Consider the following 23,450-nt stretch of genomic DNA (forward strand, 5'->3'; position numbering starts at 1 on the left):
GTCACACCAAAAGACATCTGGAAGTGGGACTTTTGTCAACAAGTGCCAACAAGATCTGATTTATTGTAAATATAAAAATGATAACTCACCCCAGGTTGTACAGTAGAAATACACTGATAGTACTGTACAACCTTGCTGAAGAAGGTCCTCTCCTTCCCAAGGGTGTCAAAACAGTTGCCCGTTCAAATATCCCAAAATAGTGTCACACCATATGATTTTGATTTCTGTGACAAAATCCTTTTAATTAGAACTGACTCAAAACATTATGCTTGTAATTTGAAACGGGTAGGCTCACAAGTAGACATCTGTATTAATTTTCTGTATTTTTTTGAGAATTTTTGCATTTTTGCATTTTTCTTAGTTTTATTCAAGTTCTCACTTTGAGAAACAAGTGCCGGACAGTCACACCATATGAGTTTTGTTGTGTTTGGTTGGAAATTGTGAAAAAATGAGTGATGATCTGTTTTAATGTTGAGTATGTTCACATAAAGCATAATGTTATGCACAATATTGAGAAGGTTTTTAGCAAATATATTTTTTATTCATACATGTTTGACACTGAAGACAGCAAAACTGCCATGTCACGTCATCCACCCATATATATATTTATTATTATTATTATTATTATTATTATTATTATTTATTTTTTTAACGTGTCCAAGTCTCGCGACAACGTACCTGATCGGGTTTGCTGGTAAGGTTAGTGACACCTGAGGCTCGCTCGGGACTGGAGCAAGATACCGGGGACGGGAGGCGATCGTGAGATAATTTGATCATTTTCAGACACATTTTGACATTTTTTGACATATTTTGGTCTGGGGATATATTTTGATGACCACTGACAGCGTACGGCCGTTGGGAATTGAACTAGTCTGCCCTGTACGTTTGACCGCTGTCGGTGTCCTACAGTTAACGTTAGCCTTAGCTAGCTGTTAACGTTAGCCCTTAGCTGTTAGCCTTAACGTTAGCTGTAAAAGAAACGTCACCGCCGCCAGTCATTTGAATGAGGGCAATAAAAAAAAACGCTTTCTTTTTGGGAACGATCTTGCAGGTAGGCGGTTGCTCCGCGGTGGTGTGAAACCAGCTTGCTAACGTTAATGTTATCAAGCTAACATTAGCACGTCAGCCTGACAGCAGAGGGACGTTTGTATCATTCGCTAGAGAATCCACAATCCAGGCTGACGAATATTATTCTGTGGCGACCTTCAAAGAAGTAACTTTACTACAGAATAAATAACGTCACGTTAGGATATGTTTGGAAAGGTCTTAGTAAGTTGGTTAGCGTTACGTTAGCTAGCAAGGCTCTTGGTTTTACACTATGAGACAGTTGGGAGGAGGAAGTAATAAACGTTAGTTTAACTATTGTGACAGCTACAGTAACGTGCGTTATGGTGCTAAATGAATAGATTTCCTACCGGGTATTTGTTATTGCATACTGTTTATAATTCCGGGTACACGGTTTTCGTCTCTGGCAATTGTTTAGTTTTATACAGATTACAAACTTGTTTAATACACCAGCCTGAGAGTGGAGCCTGCAACGGAAGCAGCCTGACACTGGAGGTCTGCAGCCAGACCCTCTTGCTAACGGCAGACCGCTATAATCACCTAGCCATCCGCCGAATTAGCTATTAGCTAAACTAACGTTAGCTGGAGGCTAGCGTGGGAACAGATTGAGCCAGACTCCTTTAAGATACGCACAAAAAGTTTATTTCCGGTCCTGACACTGTAGGCAGCCTGAGATTGGAGCCTGCAACGGAAGCAGCTTGACACTGGAGGTCTGCAGCCAGACCCTCTTGCATACCGTATTTCACAGTTGAATACTTTTGTTCTGGTTATAATGTACTGTACAAATAGAAGTAACGTGACTTTAATAATCTATAAAAAATTTTAAAGCAGTGTGTTTAACGCATTTATTTATTAAAGCAATCTGCACAGATAATACTCAGAATTTTACTGTCCTTAATTTAGACCTTGCCCCCAGTGACTGCACACACTGAGGATTGTTAGGAGGTCAGCGGATACTGGAAGCACAGCGTTATTTAATGATGACTGTGTGACTTGGTCTTTGCCAAGTGTCTGTACTAAGTGAAATAATTATTGACCCAGTAATGTAATGTGTTGCTGCTATGCTGTGCTCTCTTTGGCAGTGAGGATGTCTTTGAATGAAGAGGGTTATGTGGTTCGGATCAGAGGACTACCCTGGTCCTGCACGCAGGAAGAGGTTGCCAGTTTTTTCTCTGGTGAGAATACACACACATCGTTACAGCTTGAGGCATGAACAGTGTGATTGACATCTAGAACAATAAACACAACTATTTTGCTTTGTGATTTCAAGGCTGCACTGCAGAACCAGTCTGCTCAGCTTAGCTATGCAATTGAAATCTGCTACAATACAATATTTTTTATTGTTTGCATAAGTGGAATCTAACTGGCCTCATATACATTTATATGCGACTGTCCAAGAGTCTTCTCTCTCTCTCCTACAACCTGTCTTGTTACGCACAGAAACAGCATGGGTTTCCCAACCTCATCTTAATGTTTCAAATTTCACACGACTCCAGCCGTTAGAAAGAGGTCAGGATCTCAGGTGGATAATGGTATATTGTTAGATTCTACTTGCTTGAGCTCCAGATGGCTCAAATTAGATTGGATCTAGTTGTACCCTTTATTCGGAGTTTGTTTTTCTTTATGACAGGAAATGTTTGTGTAGGCATCCTTTTTAAGGAAATGTCCATCAATGTTACTTATTTACAGACTGTGACATCGTTGGGAAAGTAAACGGAGTGTGCTTTACCTACTCCAAAGAAGGACGTCCTAGTGGAGAGGCTTTTATTGAGCTGAAAATGTCTGAGGATTTCAAGAATGCCCTCGCCAAGGACCGTAAATACATGGGACACCGATACATAGAGGGTAAGTAATATAACCACTCACAACGGACTAATGGACCAGTGTGTGTTTACCTGTGTTGACTTTGTCTTTGAACAATTGCCGCATTATATGACATTACTGATAAAACACAGTCCAAGCGCAACATACTCTTTTGTTTACTCTGTCTCGGTGTTTGCCATGCATACAAAAGTTTGTGTCTTAGCTCACCTGTATTGATTTCCCCATACAAATATAAGTGTCTTTAAACCAAACTAATGAACAAATTGTAACTTCTAAGTTTAATTGTCCTTTCAGATCTTGACATTGACATGTTTGTGTGCGTGTGTATGTCTGAATCAGTGTTCAAGTCGAACCGTAGTGAGATGGACTGGGTGCTTAAACGTAGCGGCCCTGCTGACTATGACAGCTGCAGCGGCTCCATGTTGCGACTTAGAGGCCTTCCCTTTGGCTGCAGCAAGGAGGAGATTGTTCAGTTCTTCTCAGGTACATACACTTTTGTAACTATTATTGAATTGTACTGCTATTACACCATTTATGTTAATCTGAGGATTAGTTTTTACAGACATGCTGTAGTTTTGTAATTTTCTTGACTGTAAAACACCACAGTGTAAGGGTGCTGACAGAACTGCAGCTAGCTTTCTTAGCATGCAGAGCAAGACAATCAAATGAGACAAAACCACTAAAAGCTCTGCATACATTTCACTCATCTCTTGGTTAATATGAATGTGTTCAGAGAGGGGACGGAAGCACTGTGAAACGCTGCCTGACAGACAGCTCTGTGTGTGATTAGGAAAGATTAGAGGAGTAGAATCGCTTGTTGACCGGCGCAGAGAAATGCACTTTGCAGTGCTTTGTGGCGTTTTGCGCTGCTCCCGCCTCCTGTCTATTGCCCGGCTCAATCTGCTCTTTGCAACGTGCCAGGGCTCCATCAAAAATAGACACGGCATGTATTTTTAGCGGAGCAGAGTGGATAGCCCCTTCTGGGACCCTTCTAAAACGCTGGTGGAATCACAAGCATTGTCTAGAGTGGTTGCAATCAGCTGCGCCCAGTGGAATCCAATAGGTCTACTTTAAGCAAATATAAAACATGCAACTAATTTAAATAGCTATTATTCAGATATAAATAATATGATATGATTCAATCAGGATTTATAGTGCCTTAACAATGGAATCTGCGTTATTTATTAGTTCCGTTTTATTTTTTCATAATCATTTTCTGTTTTAAAGCCATATTTTCCTGTGGATGTTTACATTACAACTGTTGATGTGGCTTAAGGAGATTGTCACTATCTCTCAAAAGTGGTTAGACATGATTTCCCACTGAATGTTCTGAACGCTTTATTTATAACTGCCACACACTAAGTTGAGATGTGGTTCTGTATACGGTAATAATCTAACCTGGTAGCATTATGCACATATATAACAAACACAAATATGGTAATAACATTTTAGATATAATCTAATAACACTTAAAATGTATTACTGCTGCAGCAAAAGGCGCTGTGAAATCTTTTGGGTGCACCTAAGTGATGTGCTGCTGCACCTAAATGAAAAAGTAAGGCGCACCAGTGCAACCAATGTAAAAAGTTAGTCTGGAGCCCTGCTTCATTAAATAAGGCCAACAAATACTTGTAATTAAAAGTCTTGAGAAAAAGTCTACTATCAGTTTCTTACATTGTTCTAAGTCTAAAGGCCCAAGTAGAATATAAAGCCACAATACGTAGAATTTCTATCTGATTATAGCGTCTTTAACATTATTCTGGTGGTTAGTTCATATTTGTACAAAAGTGGAACAATGGCCAACTTTACATTTACAAGCTCTTTTTTTCAAAGAGTACCAGGAAATGTGACTTTGATTGTATCACGACAAATTCAAACTACTGCTAACTGCACTTTGAACAGTGTTTTCCACTTTACTGATCAGACCAGAACTACACACCACGACATAAGGATACGAAAAAACACAAACATCCAAAGTACATTTTCAGATTTGCCAACACTTAACACTATCTTTTCACATTTTGGATTTCTCTCATATTATAAAATGGTATTAATTTGACTTATATTGACTTATAGTCAGTCAACATGTCTGTGTGTCATGGCCCAAAGGCCTAATGTACTGTATGTATGTATGTTTGTTCTTGTAGTATAGTTATACTGTGTTTACCAATTTGTCCTTGTTATGAAATGTTAGTATGCCTCATACCATGTTTGTGTAAAGCTAACAATTTATTTAGCATGCATATTCTATATGATCTTAATATCATGCCTCCTAAAGGGGGTTCAAAGATAGGCTGGGCTAGTTTGGCTGAGAGGAGACAGTCCCATGACGCTGATCTGGGGTCAGTATTGTGATTATGCTCACTGGCAGCCTTTATCTAAGATAATCAACACTTAAGAATTATGATGGGACAGTGTGGATCAACACTAATAATTAATGATGTTGAACTAAATTCAGTTAAGTGTAAGAACATTTTTGGTATGCGTCCACTTTAATTTTATAGCTGCTGACTCCAGGCCAGTATTTGTTTAATCGCCTTGCTGGGCACCTTGTGTAAATACATTTCATACATTCATTCAGAGGTCCCTTTTTAATGCAGTCTTATCAGATACTACAGCTGCTATTTATTAATCCTGAAAGCTCCAGTGATGCAGTGGGTGTTGTTCTTTCTATTCTACACATCTATCAGTCTACCTACCGACCTATGTATTTATGTGTGCTTGGGTTGAAGGGTTGAGAATCGTGCCAAATGGGATTACTCTGCCAGTGGACTACCAGGGGAGGAGCACAGGGGAAGCCTTCGTGCAGTTTGCCTCAAAGGAGATAGCAGAAAAGGCTCTGGGGAAACACAAGGAAAGAATAGGGCACAGGTGGGACAGAGGGGAAAGGGACGGGCTGGACTGGGTTGGGCTTCTATTGCAGTATTTAATGGGTGGTCATATTCGAGTAATTATGGTATTAATGGTATGGGTTCTGTTATGGTTGAATGATAAGCATGGGTTGGTGTGCTAGAATAATTATGGTTAACAATGATAACATGGGTAAATGAATTGGGTGGATCATGTTTATTAAAATGATAAGGGGATGGGTTTTAATGGGTTTATGTATTGTAACAATGGTGACATGTTGAATAATGAGATGAAAGCTCTAATCTGTAAATTTAAGGTGGTGTGAGTATTTTATGCCATAGACAGTTTTGCTGCAGTTGGTCGTCTAGGACCTGGGAGATCTATTTATTAGTATTGGAGCAACATTTTGGTACATTGGATCATTTTATTGACCCTTCATTCATATCGTTTTATACATGTATGTTACAGATAATTTACTGTAGATGAGGGGATTAGGGTTAGTCAAGGCAGCCTCTACCATTAAAGCATCTCTTTTGGCATTTCTTAATCATTAAAATGATCAATGCAACACCTAAAAGCCCTGTAAGGATTTTCTTTACTCTAAGTAACAAGTGGAGGTTGGCGTAGAAAATCCTTTACTACAGCCCTTATCCCAGCTAATAATGAGATTTTGTTGAGGTTGTTCAGACACTCAGCTCCAGGTTAAAACTACTTAGACCACTATTTAGAATATTTGTTTTTTTGTGTGTTTATGTATGTATGTGGCTTGAGCTAAGCAATTTCTATGCCTTAACCCTCTCCTCTGCCCCAATCCACCCCATGGGCCTCTTATATTGCAGGTATATAGAGATTTTTAAGAGCAGTCGCAATGAGATCAAAGCCTACTACGAGCTGCCCCGGCGGGGGATGGGAGGCCAGAGACCGGGGCCCTACGATAGACCCATGATGGGGGCACCCAGGGGAGGGTTTTTTGGGCCCGGACCTGGCCGCGGTGGGGCTCTGATGGACACCATGAGGGGTGGAGGGGGCTATGGAGGAGGTAAGCAGAGTTCTGTGTTTCTGCATAAAGGAATATTTGTGGCTGCAAAAGTGTAATTGGTCAGTGTAGATGATCAGACATTTTTGATATCTTTTTAGAAACCTTTTATTGTGATTTATAACTTCAGTTTACGTTTCTACTTTTATGGTGGAAAGGGTGACTAATGAGCTCCCTGGACCACACTAAGTTTCATTATTTCCTTTTTCCGAGCCAGCAGAAAACAAAGTTTTATTATCCAGTCGGCATGTTATTAGGTTTTATCATCTGTGTTGTGGAGCCGTTGGTGATGTGAAAGAATGAGCCCCGCTTCAATTGTATTATGTTTGTGTCCAGGTTACGGTGACTTTGACAGCTACAATGGCTTCAACAACTACTGTTTTGGCAACGGCATGTTTGATGAGCGAGTGAGAGGAGAACGGGTAGCAAGAGGTAAAGTCCAAAAATGTTTTACCATCTAGAGTCTGCCATTCAGAAATACATGTTTGTAAGCCTCAATTTATAAAGAGTTCGGCATCCCTGCCAAAAGGCTAAAATGGCTTCCAGTAATTGATTTGTTTAAATTTTTTCTCTTTCAAATGAAAATAAAATCTAAAATAAAAAAAAAAACATTTTTAAGTTTGATATTGATTATGTGAATAAATAAAATTAGGATTGTTGTTTGTAAAGCAGCATATTTTGATCTTCCTGGCTTGTAGTCCCTCATAGGAGGCTATATAAATATGTCACACGTTTAACAAGACCCATTAATAACCTAAACACACATACATATGTTTTTTTAATCTGTTGTTTTTGTTATTATCATTAAGTAAAGAAAAGTTGGTATGTATCAGATTACTTTTCTTTCCTACATCAATAAAGGTTGGATTGGTAATCTGTGGATGCATTTGTGTTTTGGCTCAGGGATAAGAGGCCACGGTTACGGTGGTCAAAATGATGTTTGTTCGAGCCTCCACAGCGGTCATTTTGTCCATATGAGGGGTTTACCTTTCCGTGCCACAGAGGGAGATATCGCTAAAGTAAGAACACACACACACACACACACACACACTGAGGCCAGTTGATTTTATTTCTCTTAAAGATTTTTTCTAACAATATGCCGGGCATCTTCAGGTCTTGAAAAGTCTTTAAAAGCACTGAATTCAGTTTCCTCAAAGCCCTTCCAAAAGCCTTACATTTAACTAACAGAAGTCATAGATTGTTTTCCGTTTACTGCTTCACGCAGGGATGTTAGTTATAAAATGTTTTTGTATCAGGAGAGGTTGTACACTTAAAGTGGCATTATTGGGACAGTGGATTGTGCTGCACGAGGCTTTTCAATCCAGTTCAGTTATCTCTATCAGATCTGTAGCAAACACTGTCACTACTGCCAGCTGCAGCAGCTAGGAAGCCTATCCAAGTGTTGATTTTAGCTAAATCTTCCATCAAAACATTCAATCATTCTGAATTTGTGAATCCACCCATACATTTTCTGCCACGTATCTGTAAGGCTGTTTTCTGTTAATGTTGTGTTCATACTGTATAATGGTGTTGGTCAGGAAGCCTAATAAGCTACTACATTTAAATAAATGCTGAATGTTGATGGTCATGAAAAAACTTTGCCTGCTCATGTATGTATGTATGTATCTGTGTATCTGTCTTGTTCGTGTAGTTCTTCTCTCCCTTGAATCCACTGAGGGTCCACGTTGATGTGGCTCCCAACGGGAAGTCGACTGGAGAAGCAGATGTGGAGTTTCGCTCCCATGAAGACGCTGTGGCAGCCATGTCTAAAGACAAGAACCACATGCGTATGTCCTCCCGTTTTCTTCTTCGGCCTTTCTTTGTCTTTTGTTGGTTCGTGTGAACCCTTTTTTCACGCTACATGAGAGGATCAGCTGTAGCTATAGCAGAACCAGAATAATAGCATAAATCAACAAGCTCAACAGATGAGCTGCCAGGGTTTTAGATGGTTTACTGAGTGGGCCAGGTCTTAATGTTGGAATTTCTTTTTAAAGAGCATTATGAATATATAATCCTGGTATTCCTCATGACATTATTTGAGATATTTCAGATTGTACTTAAACTTGGACATAAAGCAGGTGAATATAATTTACATTAAACAGTAGAAGAAACACAAGTTCTTCAATATGAATGACGGATTGATGTTTTCTCAACAGAGCATCGCTATATTGAGCTGTTTCTTAACTCAACAGCTAGTGGAGCAGCTGAAATGAGTGAGTTTTCCTTATCTTTTATGATAAATGAAGTATAAATAAAAGTTTGGTGTTAGTTCTTTTATCTTAATTGTTTAACTCACACTTGCCATGTTTCCATCCACACGTTTTGATGCAAATTAAGTAATATTGAATGAAAAATGTCTTAAGGAAACCGTAAAACATCAACACAAGGTTTGTACGTTCCATCGGTAAACGGCTTATGAGATAAATGCTTATGCAAACGTTATTTGCAGAATAAATAATGAATTGCGATTACGTTTTAGGTCATTTTATGGTTGCAACCTGCCATAAAACGAAGAAGTTTTAGGTCATTTCTGACACAGATTTCCGCTTTCTTTGGGTGTCAACAATGACCGATAAGCGGACGAACAAGGAGACGAGACTTTTAGAATGTAATTAACAAGCAAAATATAACTGCTATATGTTGCTATCAGCTGGCACATAAGCACTATTACACCTTGTGCAATATGAATCATTAGTAGCTAGATGGTGCGATCCATTTCTAAACTTTGTTCGCAAATGTTAGTTTGAATGTGGTGTGTTGCATTGCGAAAATGAATGGAAACAACTTAAAACGTCTCAAATATATTCAATTTACCAATTTGACCACAAAACAGCGTTACACGCAGGTTTTTGTTTGCTTTCAAGCTGTTGGATGGAAACACGCTTCACCGGCTTTATTCGTGTGAATGTTTTTAGCAAACTTCAGATAATTCGATTGACAAGTGGATGGAAACATAGCTCTAGTCATTACGGTCATAAGAAATGACTTCATCCTTTTCACACTGATCTATCTTTTCAAAACCATCTCAGGTCGTGGCGGCGGCGGTTACTATGGTAACTCAGGAGGGGGCGGAGGCTCACGGAGCAGCGGGCTGCGAGGTTCATACTGATGATGTCATCCCACGCTTCCAATCCATCCTGGCGTTTGTCTCGCGTCTCTTCAGGCCACATTCACTCGATTACTTTTTCTAAGCAGACGAGCTGATCTGAAGTCAGTCATTTGTTTTGTAACAGCCGTTCTTTTTATGGTGGTTGTACTAAAATCTTATTTCAGATACTAGAACAGATCAGATATGACCTCAACAAGCACTATTATTATACCATTCCTAAACACATATGAAGAACGTAACTTGTCAATATTAAGATGTTGGAGCTGTTGTAGGTGCTAAATGTGGTTAATGGGACATATAGAGCATTTCTTGTTTCTTAATTTTTTATTTTTTTTTTAAACGATTGGTTATAGTAATAGTTTTTCATGATTTACATGAAAAGTAATTTTTTTTTTTTTTTTTTTTTTTAAATCAAAAACCAATTATTTTGCCAGAGTTTTGAATGGCATTGAAAGGGATACACTTTAATTTGTCTTGTTTCACATCTCACTGTTGGCAGGAGATGTTAGTCAGTGCAGAGGAGACACAGATGAACAGCTGAGGGATTTAGTAAGTAGAAAAGGATCATTTTGAGCATGGTCACTTTGAATCTAATCAGTTGATGTAAACTTTGCTTTGGATTGGATGACGGTCTGGGGTGAATAATGCTCTTTAGGAGGTGGAGCAGTAAGAAGAAATGTCAAAACATTCCATCTCTTAAGAAATTCTGATTTAAATTTAAAAAAAAAAAGAGGGAAAAAAGTAGTTTATAAAACCTTTGTTTATTCTGGTTTAAACTTATTTTCAGCAGTACATTTGACCAAGCTGTAATATACTAATTCAAACTGGATTTCAGATCAGCTTTTCTGGTTTGAAAAGTTTGACAAATGTGAGCCATTGTGTTTTTTATGAATGTTTTCACAGTTCATTACAGAATTTAAAACTAAGTTGAATATATATTCCACTCTCAAAGAGTGAGAGTGAAATAAAGTCTCTATATTTGAGCTGTACATTTTGCCTAATAAATTTTATATTTAATAATTTCTTTCTCCCCGACTCTAGCATCACTTTTGAAGAGGTATTTGTGTTAAGGTTGCGAATGCATCGGAATTAAAAACTATAATAATCAATGAATCCTCTGCTTATGAGGTGTGTAATGGAAAAACAAGTTAGTGGATTTCAGTGGAACACAGGAAAAAGACCCAACAGTGCAACAGGAGTAAATGTTAACAGAAGAAATTTCAATAATGTACATTAAAATGACAAAACATGTACAAACGATTTTATTTTGATTTAATCAGAAACTGCTACACAGTCAAGGCAACACACTGTTGGCAATATAGTTAATATTAAACTGGCAGGATTTAGTAAGCTAAAGGGCCACAGTGATTTTATCAACAGTATGTACATACAGTGGTATCAACACTGTACAAGTCCCATTGAAAGCTGGGAGATTTATAAGAGTGACACTGTACAAAAAGGGTTTAGGCCTGGGTGCAATTCAGAAACATTTGCCTATAGTACTTAATGATATGATAAATTGGTGAGTTTTTTTTAAATATTTGAAACCATTAAAACCCTTATTGAAATGAACCCAGGCCTGTTTTATCTCTTCATGGGAATGAATACCATCTCTTAAAAAGGTCACAGGTTGTAAACGTGTTTAGGTACAAGACCAGAGTGTGCAGTGGAACCCGTGACTAAAGACTACAGTCATCAGCATTAGTTTAACAACACAAATACAAAAAAAAAAAGGAACAAAAATGGTTTAGAGTTTCAAACTTTCCCTCTCAGGAATGGAGCAGCAGTAAAGTGTGGTCCTTCTATAACGTCTCCATCTGCACAGATTACAACTAACTTCAAGTGAACAGGGAAAAGCTCAAACTAGTTCCCTGGAATTTTGAAAATAAAAACGAATGCGCAAAAAAACCCCAAATCAAATATAAATACTCTGAAATTCATCTATATTACATGTAATATAGGATTGGCAACTGTTCAAACATACTTTGTGGCTATTGTGTCAGAAGTGTGTAACACTCAAGTCCGTTCAGTAAGTAGTCCGTGAAGTGGTCATGCTGTCAGCGGTTCATCAACTAAAGAGCCAGTTGGTCTGATTTCAATCTGTTGCCAGAGATCACGACGTCATCGGTTGCTCTTCTTGGTCCTTACAGCAGCATCCACTGCGTTAGTGTCTCAAACAAAATGTGAAATGTGTCTTTAATCTAGACTCTTGCTTGGCTAGTGTTGCTACTTTGAAATATTTTAGATTTTCTCTACAGAAACCCTCTCTAGAAATCTAGGGCTCATTTTGGCAATGTGAGAAGCACAAGTAAGTAATATTCACTGCATTTATACAGGTACAAACAGGGCCAACATTGTTAAAAAAAACCAACAACTTTCGGTTCCTTTGAAAGCCACAGCCCCATGAGGAACTAATCTGGTCATAGTGTCAGCAGAGCAAAACCTGCTTGGAGCTGTGAACGTTTCTGGAATTAGTTTGTAGAAAGGTCTTTGTCACAAAATATATTCCCATGTTGTTCCTGTGAAACGACCCAAAACGGTTCTGATCTCCTCACAGCAAACTAAACAGAAATGTATCCAGTTTATGTTTCAGTTTAGTATCTAGTAAAGTTGGACTGGTCTTTTGTGCCTGTGTAAATAGTGCCTTTATGTTTGTGTTAACATCACTCCACCTCAAAAGGGGGTGCTTTGCAGTCTGACTCACTTGCAAGACCACGATACTGTGTGAATAAATTATATAATCTCATGTGTTTGGCTATACACTTAATGTATACAGTTTGATGCTTGATACATACATTATAATGATGCATTACTACATAAGACTGAAGGTTTGGTTGAGGATCTGTATTTAGCTGCAGCAGTGCTCGTCACAGTCAGTGCCGTTTCACTTTCAGTTCATAGTAAAGTGGTTCCTCCTTTCATAGCAGAGCTGTCCTCAAGACAGTTCTGTTTTGCATGACTCTCTGTCAATGTACTGTAAATGATTTAATCTGTATAACTGATGTATATTTAGGATAGATAATGATTGTTTATGATATTAAAGCAGACCAAAGATTCTCACTCCTTCGATTTCGATGTAAGACATGTCAGCCTATGTTGTAGTTGGCGATTGCCTCCTGATTACATGAGATGTTTTTTTATGTATACTGCAAAACATCTGCAAAGAAAGTAGTGACGTCAAACAAAGACGGGTTACAATGATGCAGAAGCCCTGCATGTTATCTGTGAGGGACCTTTTCAACCTGTAAATGAAGACAAATTAAATGTTCTTGTTGTGTTTATGCACACGGTCCATTTCTAGCAGCAAACTGTATGTTAAGAGAAGTTGGGAGATGCTTCTTACAGAGGACCGGAGGGTGCTGATTCGGATCTCTGATTGTTTGAAGCAGTCACGGCAGCAGCGTGGGGCTCTTTCACGTTGGATTGGAGGAGCATCGCTGGAGGAGGAGGGCGTGGCAGGTGTCACAGACTCGGACTGGTTTTGGTGACGCGGGCAGAGGGAGCTCATTGTCAGAGCAGCTGTTACAGAAAATCTCCCCACAGTTCCTACAGTGGTGCTGAAGACACAGACAGAGAGAACCACAATAACTATCCATTGTTGTGTTGGGCTTATGGGTGCAAATGAGCTTTTAAGAGGACCAAATGTCTTGTTGAGTTTCTGCAAGTTGTCTCTTCAGCCATGGTGGCAGTCAATGCTGACACTAACTTTATGATTTTTTTTTTTTTTCTCATATAAAATGCTGTTTCTGCTGGAAATAAAGGAATTCCTGCATGTGAGATGATGATGAAGATTTGTATGTATATGTTAGTTTTTTCTGTATTTATTGTTTATTTTATATTAATGTTTAATATGTTTGTTTTGTGTGTTTATGTATGTACATTTCACATTGGACATACTATACTATGACTAATATTGACATACTATAGACTTTTTTTCCACTCTTTGACATACTATAATATGACTTTTTTGACATACCATACCATGACTTTTTGATGGCTTTTTTCTACATTCTATGCCATGACTGTTTTCAACATTCTCTATTTGGTATGACAGTGGCTCAGTGGTTAACACCATCCAAACAGCACCAGCAAGTAGAAACTGCAGACTCAGACCCAGGATCGATTCACAGTATGACTTTTTTCAATATATACTATGACTTTTTATTGCTTTATTCGACAGACTATGACTTTTTCCGATATATTAAATTATGATTATTTTAACATACAATACTAAGACTTTTTTTGCAACATACTATACTGACTTTTTAATGGGGTTTTTTGACATACTATACTATCACTTTTTATAGACATGTTATCCCATGACTTTTTACAACATACTATACTATGACTATCACTTTTTTCGATTTACAATACAATTACTTTTTTCAACATACTGTCTTTTTCATGAATTTTTCCCACAAACTATACTATTACTTTTTTCGACATACCTATACTATGACTTTTCTTTTCAAAAAAACCTTAAAATATTCCACTTTTGTTTAATACATTATTATTCAACATTTCAATGAAATTCATACCAATTAAAACCATTCTCACTATTCCAACTGTTATCACTACTTTACCTTCTTGCACAATTATGCCAGCAATCCAGTTTAGCTTTGGCAATTTAGCTTTTCAGCATTTACAAGCATTTTTTGCAGGAAATGCATTTTCTAGTTCAAATTGTCATATTACTTGACATTTATGTACGCAAAAAGGATGTGGATTACCAACTTCCTCACCAACATATCAGAGGCATAGACTATATAAAGAAATCAGGGGCCCTCAGATGATTCCCAGTGCTGTTTCTGACCATGTCTGGATTGGATGTGGGAACACACAGGACTGGAAAATCTCCATTTCCTATTTGTGGTCATTTGTTGACTGACCTTTCGTCTTGATATGGAGAATTCTTTCTCACACAGCTTGCAGTGGCTGGCTTCTTTGTCCTTCAACCAAACCTGACCCCCCTGCAACAACACAACAAAAATCTCTCTTTTACCCTAACTTTACATTATAAATGTTACAGAACAGCACAATACACTTTACAACTCCAAATCAGCAGAACTAGATTTGTTTCTAGTTTTTCTCGGATTTCTCCCTGCTCTTTTACTAATATCTTATCTAACTTACCATCTTTGTGATGGAGAGGGTTGAGATTAAATCAATTTTTCCCTGCCATTTTACTTTACCTGAAGAGCTTTGTTGGCTTCTTTAATGTCCTCAATCTTCATTTTGGATCTGATGACAAGAAATACAGAAAAATGGAAATAAATTATAAAAAAAAAAAAAAAAAAAAACAGTAAACAATATTAGCAAGAGGTTCTCTTTTTTTGTTTCATTCAGGAAAGCTTGTTTGGCTTTCTAAAGAACTGTAAACTTTACTTCTTTGCAAGAATGTAAATTACATGTGATTTGTTGTAAATTAGCTAAAACCTGCAAAGCTCTGGTATGGTCCTCTATGATCTAAGGAATTTAATAAAAAAAAAAAAATTAATTTTATTTATTTTTTTACCTGAAATTTATATGATGAACACAAAAAAATGAACATCTATTAGAATACATGTTTTTTAAAGGCTAAAATTTATATGATGAACACAAAAAAATGAACATCTATTAGAATACATGTTTTTTAAAGGCTATTTGTGTCCTCTAAAAGACACAACATAACATAAGATTTTAAAATCTTAATGAAGACATTTGGGGTTAGAACATTTAACTATCTGTAAAGACAGCTTGATTATGGTGCAGACATGTTTAACTAAAGCATACACACTCGCTCAGTTTGGAGCCTAGTTCCTCGAGAGCTTGTTCTTGTTCCTCACAGACGGTCTTCAGCTGAATGTTCTCATCCTGGAGACGATGGAACTCCTGGGGAAAATAAACACAAAACAACAGAGGACATGCATCAGATCAAATCAGATCATATTCTGCAAATTCTCAAAGTTATTACATAAAGTTATGCACATGTAATAAAACCTACTATACAATATCACATAAATGGTACATTTCTTTCTCTCCTTTTTACCTTCTTTAGTCCGTTGATCTGCAGCGCCTCTGTGCTGAGCTGAGCCACCGTATCCCTCTCTCTGTCTAGGTCATTTTGTAACGTCTGCCTCCACTCCCTCTCGATCTTCAGGTCCGTCTCCAGCTGCTGGCTACAGGAGCACCACGAACACGTATATACATCACCAATAACAAGAATAAAGATAACGAGACAGAGATAGGGATATAATGAGTAACAAATTATAGTAGGGCACACTGGTTTGTATGTTTGTTTTAATTGTGATCTACTGGTCCTAGGTTCATGAATTAGGGCTATGACAGTTCCAGTTCAAGGAAGAAAAGCTTTATCACCAACAGCTGGCTTACCATGCTACACAGTTTATGGTGTATTGACTATGTTGTGTCTCTCTCTGAGCACCACAGATTCTGTAGATTAAGTGTTCATGAACATGTGCGCATGAGTCTAACAATCAGTCCATCTTTGGAGGAGTTTTGCTTACAGTTGCTTTTCTCTGTGTTCGATCTGCCGCTGCAGGCTGTCGGCCTTGTTGGCAAAGTCCAACTTGAAGCGTCTGGTTCCTTCCTCGGCTGAGGTGCGGTGCCTCTCTGCCTCCTGTAATCTGCACCATTATAACCAGGGACACACTCAGGACCATGGAGAGAAAAAACTGGGGGGGTGGGGTGGTATGGAGGGAGAAGGAGAAAATAAACGAGGAAGACAGGAAGGAGGATGAGGGTAAGGAAGGAGATTAGGGTCTGAGGTTTCTGGATGGAACCATGAAGGAGAAATGGCGGAGGATAAATGAAGAAGGTTGGGGTGAAGGATGGCGTTGTAATTTTCTCGGTTACAGCACCAGAGAGGTAACTCAGAAAGAGTGCAACCAGGGATGCAGAGTCGTAATGAGGGGTACAGAACAGTAAGGAACACAAAGGGGTGATGAGTCCAAATAAAGACGCTTGATGAAACAATGGGGGGGGGGGGAGGCCTTAAAGCAACTAAATGAAAAAAAGAAGAGGATAGCTAACTAAATGCATTATCTGAGTGCTCTCAGACAGAGTGCTCTTTTTCAATGATACCTTATATATTCACAGCATTTGGAGTCTTTTTTTTGCATAGGGAGGAACCTTTCGTAGCATGTTTTCGGGTTTGGGATTTTGGTTGGACAATGAGGACAATACCACAACACCCTGACTCACAGCAACTGTTGATTTAGAGCTGGATTACGCCTTAAAAGCACATGTTCCTATGTCTACATGTTAACAGCACTCTGAAAGTGGCCAAAAACTCAAACCACAACCAACACTTTCAAAACATCCAACTTTATTGGTCATGGTGGTAAAAGACAGTAGTTTTGAGTTTTAATCAATCAGTTGTACTGAGTGTTTATTCATCTACAAAGTGAGAGGAGTTACAGTACTATGAACATGGAGTTAGAATAGGTAGAATGATTACTTCCTGATCTATCACAAAAGTCAATAAATATGCCAAGACGAGACACAACAACACATTCATGTTCCCTTGAGAGAAGCTCCAGAAGTTTACAGCTGTGTATCTACAATACTTTACACTTGGCTCAATTCTGTCTGTTCTGCAGAAACAAAGCACAGGAATTGAGCTAAAGCTGCTGGTCCCACTGAGCAGTATACATCTGCAAAACTTGACTCAACCTTACAATTTACAGTTTAGGTAAATCTATGCAGGAAGGAGACGGGCTGCGTCTGAAATCACTCCCTTTTTACTGCAGAGTATTTAGCCTCTGCTTTATGAAATTGTGTCTGAAGTCTGAGTGTGAAATACATTATCCTTTATATAGCGGCCTCAAAAAATCCAACCATGGAAGGAAAAAAGTAGCATCCATAACATACAGACTACTTTCTACTAACAATCCCACAATGCAATTTGTTACATTTTATAACGTCACCTGTCAGCGATGATGCAAAAATGACAATGGTTCATTAGTGTCCGAAATCCTAATTTACTGCTAACTATGGAGTAAACTACTGCGTGTGTATTATAAAGAGAGGATTGATATCAGACACAGCGAGGGTCATCACAGCCAGTCAGAAGCAGGTCAGGAGGTGCAACACATGCAGAGCAAACTGGCAATAAATTAAAAGCAGGAGGCTGCACATGCAAACTCCTGTCCGACTAAACACCTGTAGTGAACACTACTGACTGACTGTGATTAAAATGCAGGAAGCTGTAGACACAGCTGTCTATGTTGTACGGTAGTTGTCGTGTTCCTGCTCATGCTTTAGAGCTAAACAGTTTTGGCTGCAATAAGGTAAAAAAAAGACAGCCAAGCACAGAATCACAAGTTACTCAACAACCTCTGCAGAGCCAACGTGGACACCGCTATGGGACAGTACGGAACTTATTAGAGGGGAGTTCAGAAACACATTTTTTTCCTTTAGGGGACGGCAGTCTAAACTTTTTGAGAGAGTGGTGGAAGTGACCGAAGGTTATCTCTCCAGAGAGCATGTAGTTTGTCACATCACTTTATCCTGCATCTTAACAGATAGCAGAAGTGCAGTAAATTAAAATGTGTCAAAAAATATTAAAGTGTCATACTGTATAAAGTGACAGCTTTTGGTTCAACGGCAAAAATATTCGCTAATCAGGACACATCATTTTGAGGTTTGCCATACTTTTGGCAAATGCTCATTCCACGTCTACTGTGCAATTTGGTAGCTATGTGAAAAGTATTAACCCGTTAACATATTAAGGGAGTACACCACCTTACATTCTTTGTGCAATTTTAGTTATTAATGGCAAAATTAATTAGAGTAATCAAATATTACTATATTTTGTGGCGAGGGTGTATGCATTTTTCTCTTGCTCAAGGGAGGGGTCCAAAGAAATGATTAATAACACTAACCAGTGGCTCTAGGTATTGCCAGAAAAAAAGTGGTTGTGATACGAGCGGGAATGTCCACCACTCATTCTAACTCAACGTGAACAACAACAACAACGACCCTAAACATCTCAGAGTCAACTGTCTTACTGTCAATGTTACTGCATATAAACTGATTACTGGAGACAGGGAGAATGTGTAGCATTTGTATGTGTGAGTGTGTACACGCCTGAGCATGTAAGTGAATAGATAAAGTAGTGTATGATTAATTCAAAGTATAACTGACGTAATATTCAGACAGTTCTCTGACCAGGACATTCAGAGGAAACCCGTTCAGCACTAACCCGGCAAAGATGTCTGAGGAGAATTTAACTAAAGATCCCGAAACGTGTTGCATTGGCCTCTATGAATCCCAGCCGGTGACGATGAGGTTTTAGTAACTAAAAAAGGACCAAAACATGAACTCCAGTTCCACCTGATTCTGTGGCTGCTCTCAGGCCTTTAAACCATCTGAATATTGTGTGCAAAAAAACACAAGTTAAATCTGTTTATTCATTCAGTCATAAGCAATTGTGTGTCTGCATGTGCGGTGCATGTGCATGTTTGTCCTCAGAAGGAGATGTCCTTGACTAGCTTGTACTGGTGCTCTGTGTCTGTGCTGGCACACTTAACAAATGACATAGCAAGCGTTCTGGTCTGACTTAGCAGATCCTTATCACTGCACAGAGGCGCAGGGATAAAATCAAGAAAAACAATGAAACATGGTTTTAAGGGAGCAAAACGCATGGACGGATGATTGGATGGATGGTAAAAATAGACGAACAGAAGGGAGGAAAGAAGGAGGGAATAAAGTAAGGAAGGAAGGAAGAAAGGATGTCAATACATCAGTATTCTAAGTGGCCCTGGTTACAATAAACACTTTAAGTGACTTTTAACATCACAAGCACAGCAGTAAGAGTAAATAAAAGGCATTAGAACACAGACATCTGATTTCAGACTGCCACTGTCATCAGATTTCTTCAGTCTTGATATATTTACCTCCACAGTAAGCGTATGAGTAATGAAAAAAGGTGGGAAGGAGAAACACGGAAAGGTAATGTGGACGGATAGATGAATATACAGTAACTAGATCAGACAAAGTGTAGTGTTTTAGGTGCAGTGTGCACAGAAGTATACTATCAACATGAGCGACGTAAGCCTGATGTCTCTTAGGTAGACACCATGTTAAATTCTGAGGGGGAGGTTTATTTATCTTAACTTTTTCATTTGATTTCCAACTACAACAACACAAAACTCCCACTGAAAATAACAAGTGTAACTGGGGTCTGTGTCCTGCCAGCATACTGCCCATACACCTTTAGAGCAGCAAAAAACATTCACAACAAATCACAAATAGGATGGAACAGATTTAAACCAATGGGAGAGGGGAGGGGAGGGATGGACCGTGTTGCCTGGTAGACAATGAGATGAGGAGGGATCATAAGGCACCAATGAACCAGCAGGTCTCATGATGACTGATATGGAATTAAAGAGCATTAAACAATGTGGTGCACTGGAGACCAAGAGGACGGCAGGGTTTCCCTAAGGAAATAGTTTGGCAAATCCTGACGTACAGTATCTTGTCTTGTAATCAGTTAAGTTAGCAGGTGATGGCCTAAACAATAGAATTCAATACACACTATGGCATTTACTGTATGAAATTTTGATTCTGCTCTTTTCTCCTGAAGGTTAATGTTTTATTTCATACACGTGTTAAATTTGTATGATGTTTTGATGTAAGTGGAGGTTGTCTTTATTTCAGGTGCCCTGAAACTCTACATTGGGACGGCGACTTCAAGCATATTCTTTGGTAATTTTTAGTAAAATTAATAAAAATTGAATCTCTAGGGCAAGTAAAAGCTTTGTATCTCAAATTTAAGCAACTTTTGTACGAAGAACAAAACTTGGATAATGCAAAATCACACTTAAAACATGACATGTTTCCCAAAATGTTTGACATTTACTGGACAATAGCAATGTGCTATTTTGATTCAACTTTTGACAGTGTGTTTATGCTGAATAAATTTAACATGCAAACACTTTTTAGTGTATCCATTTGCCATTTCATGAAAAGGTTGTGGGCCGCCTTCACTGAATTGAGACCACTTTCACTAACATAAAAATGAATTAAAACATCTATCAAATAAAACCTTATACATCTTCAGGGCAAAGAGAAAATGGAGCTACTTCACATAACAAAGATCATGTATTTGATGGTTGTTTAGACGGTCACCTAGTAACCAATTACATCACAAAAGTGGAACTCAGCTCAACCGATGACAAAGACTTATCAATCCCATCACATGTCGTAATGTCAGGTATAACCCTGATCATATCACTTCCTTTTATAAGGTTTTGTACTGCGGAACATTTTGCGTTTGCAGGACACACAGAAGAGAAATAAGCCAGTTTGGAGGAGACAAAGATTACAACCTCCTAAACAATTGCCTATGAAAAACCCTGAAACAGTGATGAGGAAGCAGACTCAATTTTTCCCATGTTTTCCCCCAGTTCTCTTCCACATAGCCTCAAACTACACCATGCAGAACTATTAATAACTATGCTATGAGCTTTTTAGTAATCAATAAAAACGACATCATCATCTGGTCTAGAAAAATGACGTTTGGCAACTGTGGACTGGAAACTAGTTCTTTGTTTGTGATTCCTTATTTTATTTTAGTTCAATGTTAGGAGTCAAAGCTGTTAAAAAGGGTCTCAGGGACGTCAAACTTACTTTGCTAAAGTAGGATTATGGAAGTTTTGGTAAAGCAAAGTTCAAAGGTTTTAACAGAACAGCAGAGAAGACTGAAGGAGGGACTGAGGCGACACATGGGACAAAGTGATTTTCCTGTTTTGATTAGTGCGTGCTGCTCCTTTACAGGCAGCGTATCTTACCTTTGCTCCAGCTGCTTCATGGTGGCAGTGATCTGATTGGTCTTCTCCTCGAGACGAGTGATCACGTCATTCTTCTTCTTCATCTCCTCATCAGACGACTAACAAATGAGAATGAGTCTTAAGTAATAATTACAGTATGTGTGCTGTGTATGATTAGAGAACAAGTACAACCAGTTGAGGATGTGCATGTTTGTACCTGCATCTTCTGGTACATCTCTACATTGATAACTTTGACTTCATCCAGTTGATGTCTCAGTCCGATCAGTGTGTCCTGTTGATGAAAAACAAAGACTTCAGTTGTGTTCGCATCCTGTGTTGACTGTCCTGGTCACGCTGTCATATGACTGATTCTAGTTTCCTACAGCAGTAGCAATTTAGCATGCTCTTCTTTCATTACATTTTCATTCATCCTTTCATTCAGTCATGTTTTTTTATGTGTGTATCTATTCATCTTCTCAAATGATTTATTCACTGGGGATCTGTACAAAATTAAACTCAGGACTACATACATACATACATACATACATACATACATACATACATACATACATACATACATACATACATACATACATAGTAAAAAAAAACTACTGGACATTTTTGGAGCTTAGTCATATTCTAGGGGTGGGGGAAAAAAATCAATACAGCATAGGATTGCAATATTTTCCGTGGCAATACTATATGGATACACAGAGGCCAAGTATAGGTCTATAATTATATACTGTATGTGTTGGTCAGTTTGTCAGCTTGACAATCCCATTTTGCAGCAATAAAATTGAAGCGAGACGAACAAACAGAGAAATGTATCTTTTTAGATAAAACAGATGTTGACAACGTTTCCTTTTGGGGACATTATTTGAAATTGGAAAAAATTTGAAGTTGGAAAAAAGGTAATAAATTGCAATACATCACAGAATATTGCAATATGTTTAAAATCGCAATAGTATCGTATCGTGACATAAGTATGTGATGATATCGTATCGTTCTGGTGATTCCCACCCCTATCATATTCATGTGTAAATATATTTAGGGCAAACTGTATGTCACAATGCATGATACAAATATTCCCATGGCACATGGCCCCATGGTCTTGTTGCGACAATGATGGTGCTGACCATACTCTCCAGTCTGACAGCAGATTCACCTCATGTCGTTTTTAATGATCCCAGCAGCCTCCTTACAAAGCTGTGGTGATGATGCTGCTGCCATGGCAGCTACTGTATGTCGCAGCTTGGTTACAAATGTCAGCTGGTGGTGTTTATATGGCAGAGTTCACATGTTGGTGGTGAAAGGCCCGACGCTGGCAGGGCTGCCAGAGAGAAACGGGCACAGGAGCTGGCAAGATGTTACTGCTCCACGTGAGCAATTACAGGCTGGTGCTAGATTTTTAGTTTGTGCTTGTTATCATGTGCGCTCTCTCTCATTGTAATAAAAATATGTCTGAAGAGCAACCACGTCGTTCTTCGGATCATTGTTTAACTATTTGAGTCTGAATATATATCTCAAATATTACTGATTGAACTTTTTTCATCAATTTCCGGTGTTTGCATTGATTAAATCTCACCATTGACAAATCCCATTATATGCACGACATACATTAACCCATGTCTCTTTGTACATTGTTTAATCTTCATGTCTTGTGATTTTTCTATTTGCATTTGTGTATTCATCGTAAGTCATTCTGGATAATATTGAATACAATTATTCTAAAGTCTTTTCTTCGGTGTACATTTTTCTACTTTCAGCTCGAGATATTTTGTAAATGAATCAG

At 38.4% G+C, this 23,450-nt stretch overlaps 2 protein-coding genes across 6 annotated transcripts in view; one reads left to right on the forward strand and one right to left on the reverse strand.

Annotated features, from left to right (window-relative positions):
- Positions 1-660: 660 nt before the first annotated feature.
- On the forward strand, positions 661-10,115 carry hnrnph3 (heterogeneous nuclear ribonucleoprotein H3 (2H9)). Of its 3 annotated transcripts, none has more exons than XM_028575566.1 (11): positions 661-759; positions 2,148-2,240; positions 2,755-2,910; positions 3,229-3,372; positions 5,622-5,760; positions 6,579-6,778; positions 7,112-7,207; positions 7,679-7,794; positions 8,427-8,562; positions 8,932-8,988; positions 9,805-10,115. In XM_028575566.1, exons 2-11 carry the CDS (start codon positions 2,153-2,155, stop codon positions 9,882-9,884), a joined length of 1,212 nt encoding a protein of 403 aa, XP_028431367.1. In that variant the 5' UTR covers positions 661-759; positions 2,148-2,152; the 3' UTR covers positions 9,885-10,115. The 3 variants fall into 3 exon arrangements, with proteins under 3 accessions (XP_028431367.1, XP_028431376.1, XP_028431359.1); XM_028575575.1 differs by lacking the exon at positions 661-759 and adding an exon at positions 779-1,051; XM_028575558.1 differs by lacking the exon at positions 661-759 and adding an exon at positions 1,078-1,213.
- A 1,008-nt stretch (positions 10,116-11,123) lies between these two features.
- Positions 11,124-23,450, reverse strand: part of rufy2 (RUN and FYVE domain containing 2) — a 28,041-nt gene continuing 15,714 nt past the window's right edge. For all 3 annotated transcript variants that reach the window (XM_028567190.1, XM_028567275.1, XM_028567101.1), the window contains 8 exons: positions 21,876-21,950; positions 21,680-21,777; positions 16,391-16,510; positions 15,913-16,042; positions 15,661-15,755; positions 15,077-15,125; positions 14,774-14,854; positions 11,124-13,441 (listed from right to left, as the gene is read on the reverse strand). In XM_028567190.1, coding sequence (XP_028422991.1) covers positions 13,298-13,441; positions 14,774-14,854; positions 15,077-15,125; positions 15,661-15,755; positions 15,913-16,042; positions 16,391-16,510; positions 21,680-21,777; positions 21,876-21,950 — 792 coding nt within the window. In that variant the 3' untranslated portion in view covers positions 11,124-13,297. The remainder of the gene's footprint in view (positions 13,442-14,773; positions 14,855-15,076; positions 15,126-15,660; positions 15,756-15,912; positions 16,043-16,390; positions 16,511-21,679; positions 21,778-21,875; positions 21,951-23,450) is intronic.

This window comes from Perca flavescens, chromosome 1 (assembly GCF_004354835.1).
Source record: "Perca flavescens isolate YP-PL-M2 chromosome 1, PFLA_1.0, whole genome shotgun sequence".
NCBI classification, from domain to species: domain Eukaryota; kingdom Metazoa; phylum Chordata; class Actinopteri; order Perciformes; family Percidae; genus Perca; species Perca flavescens.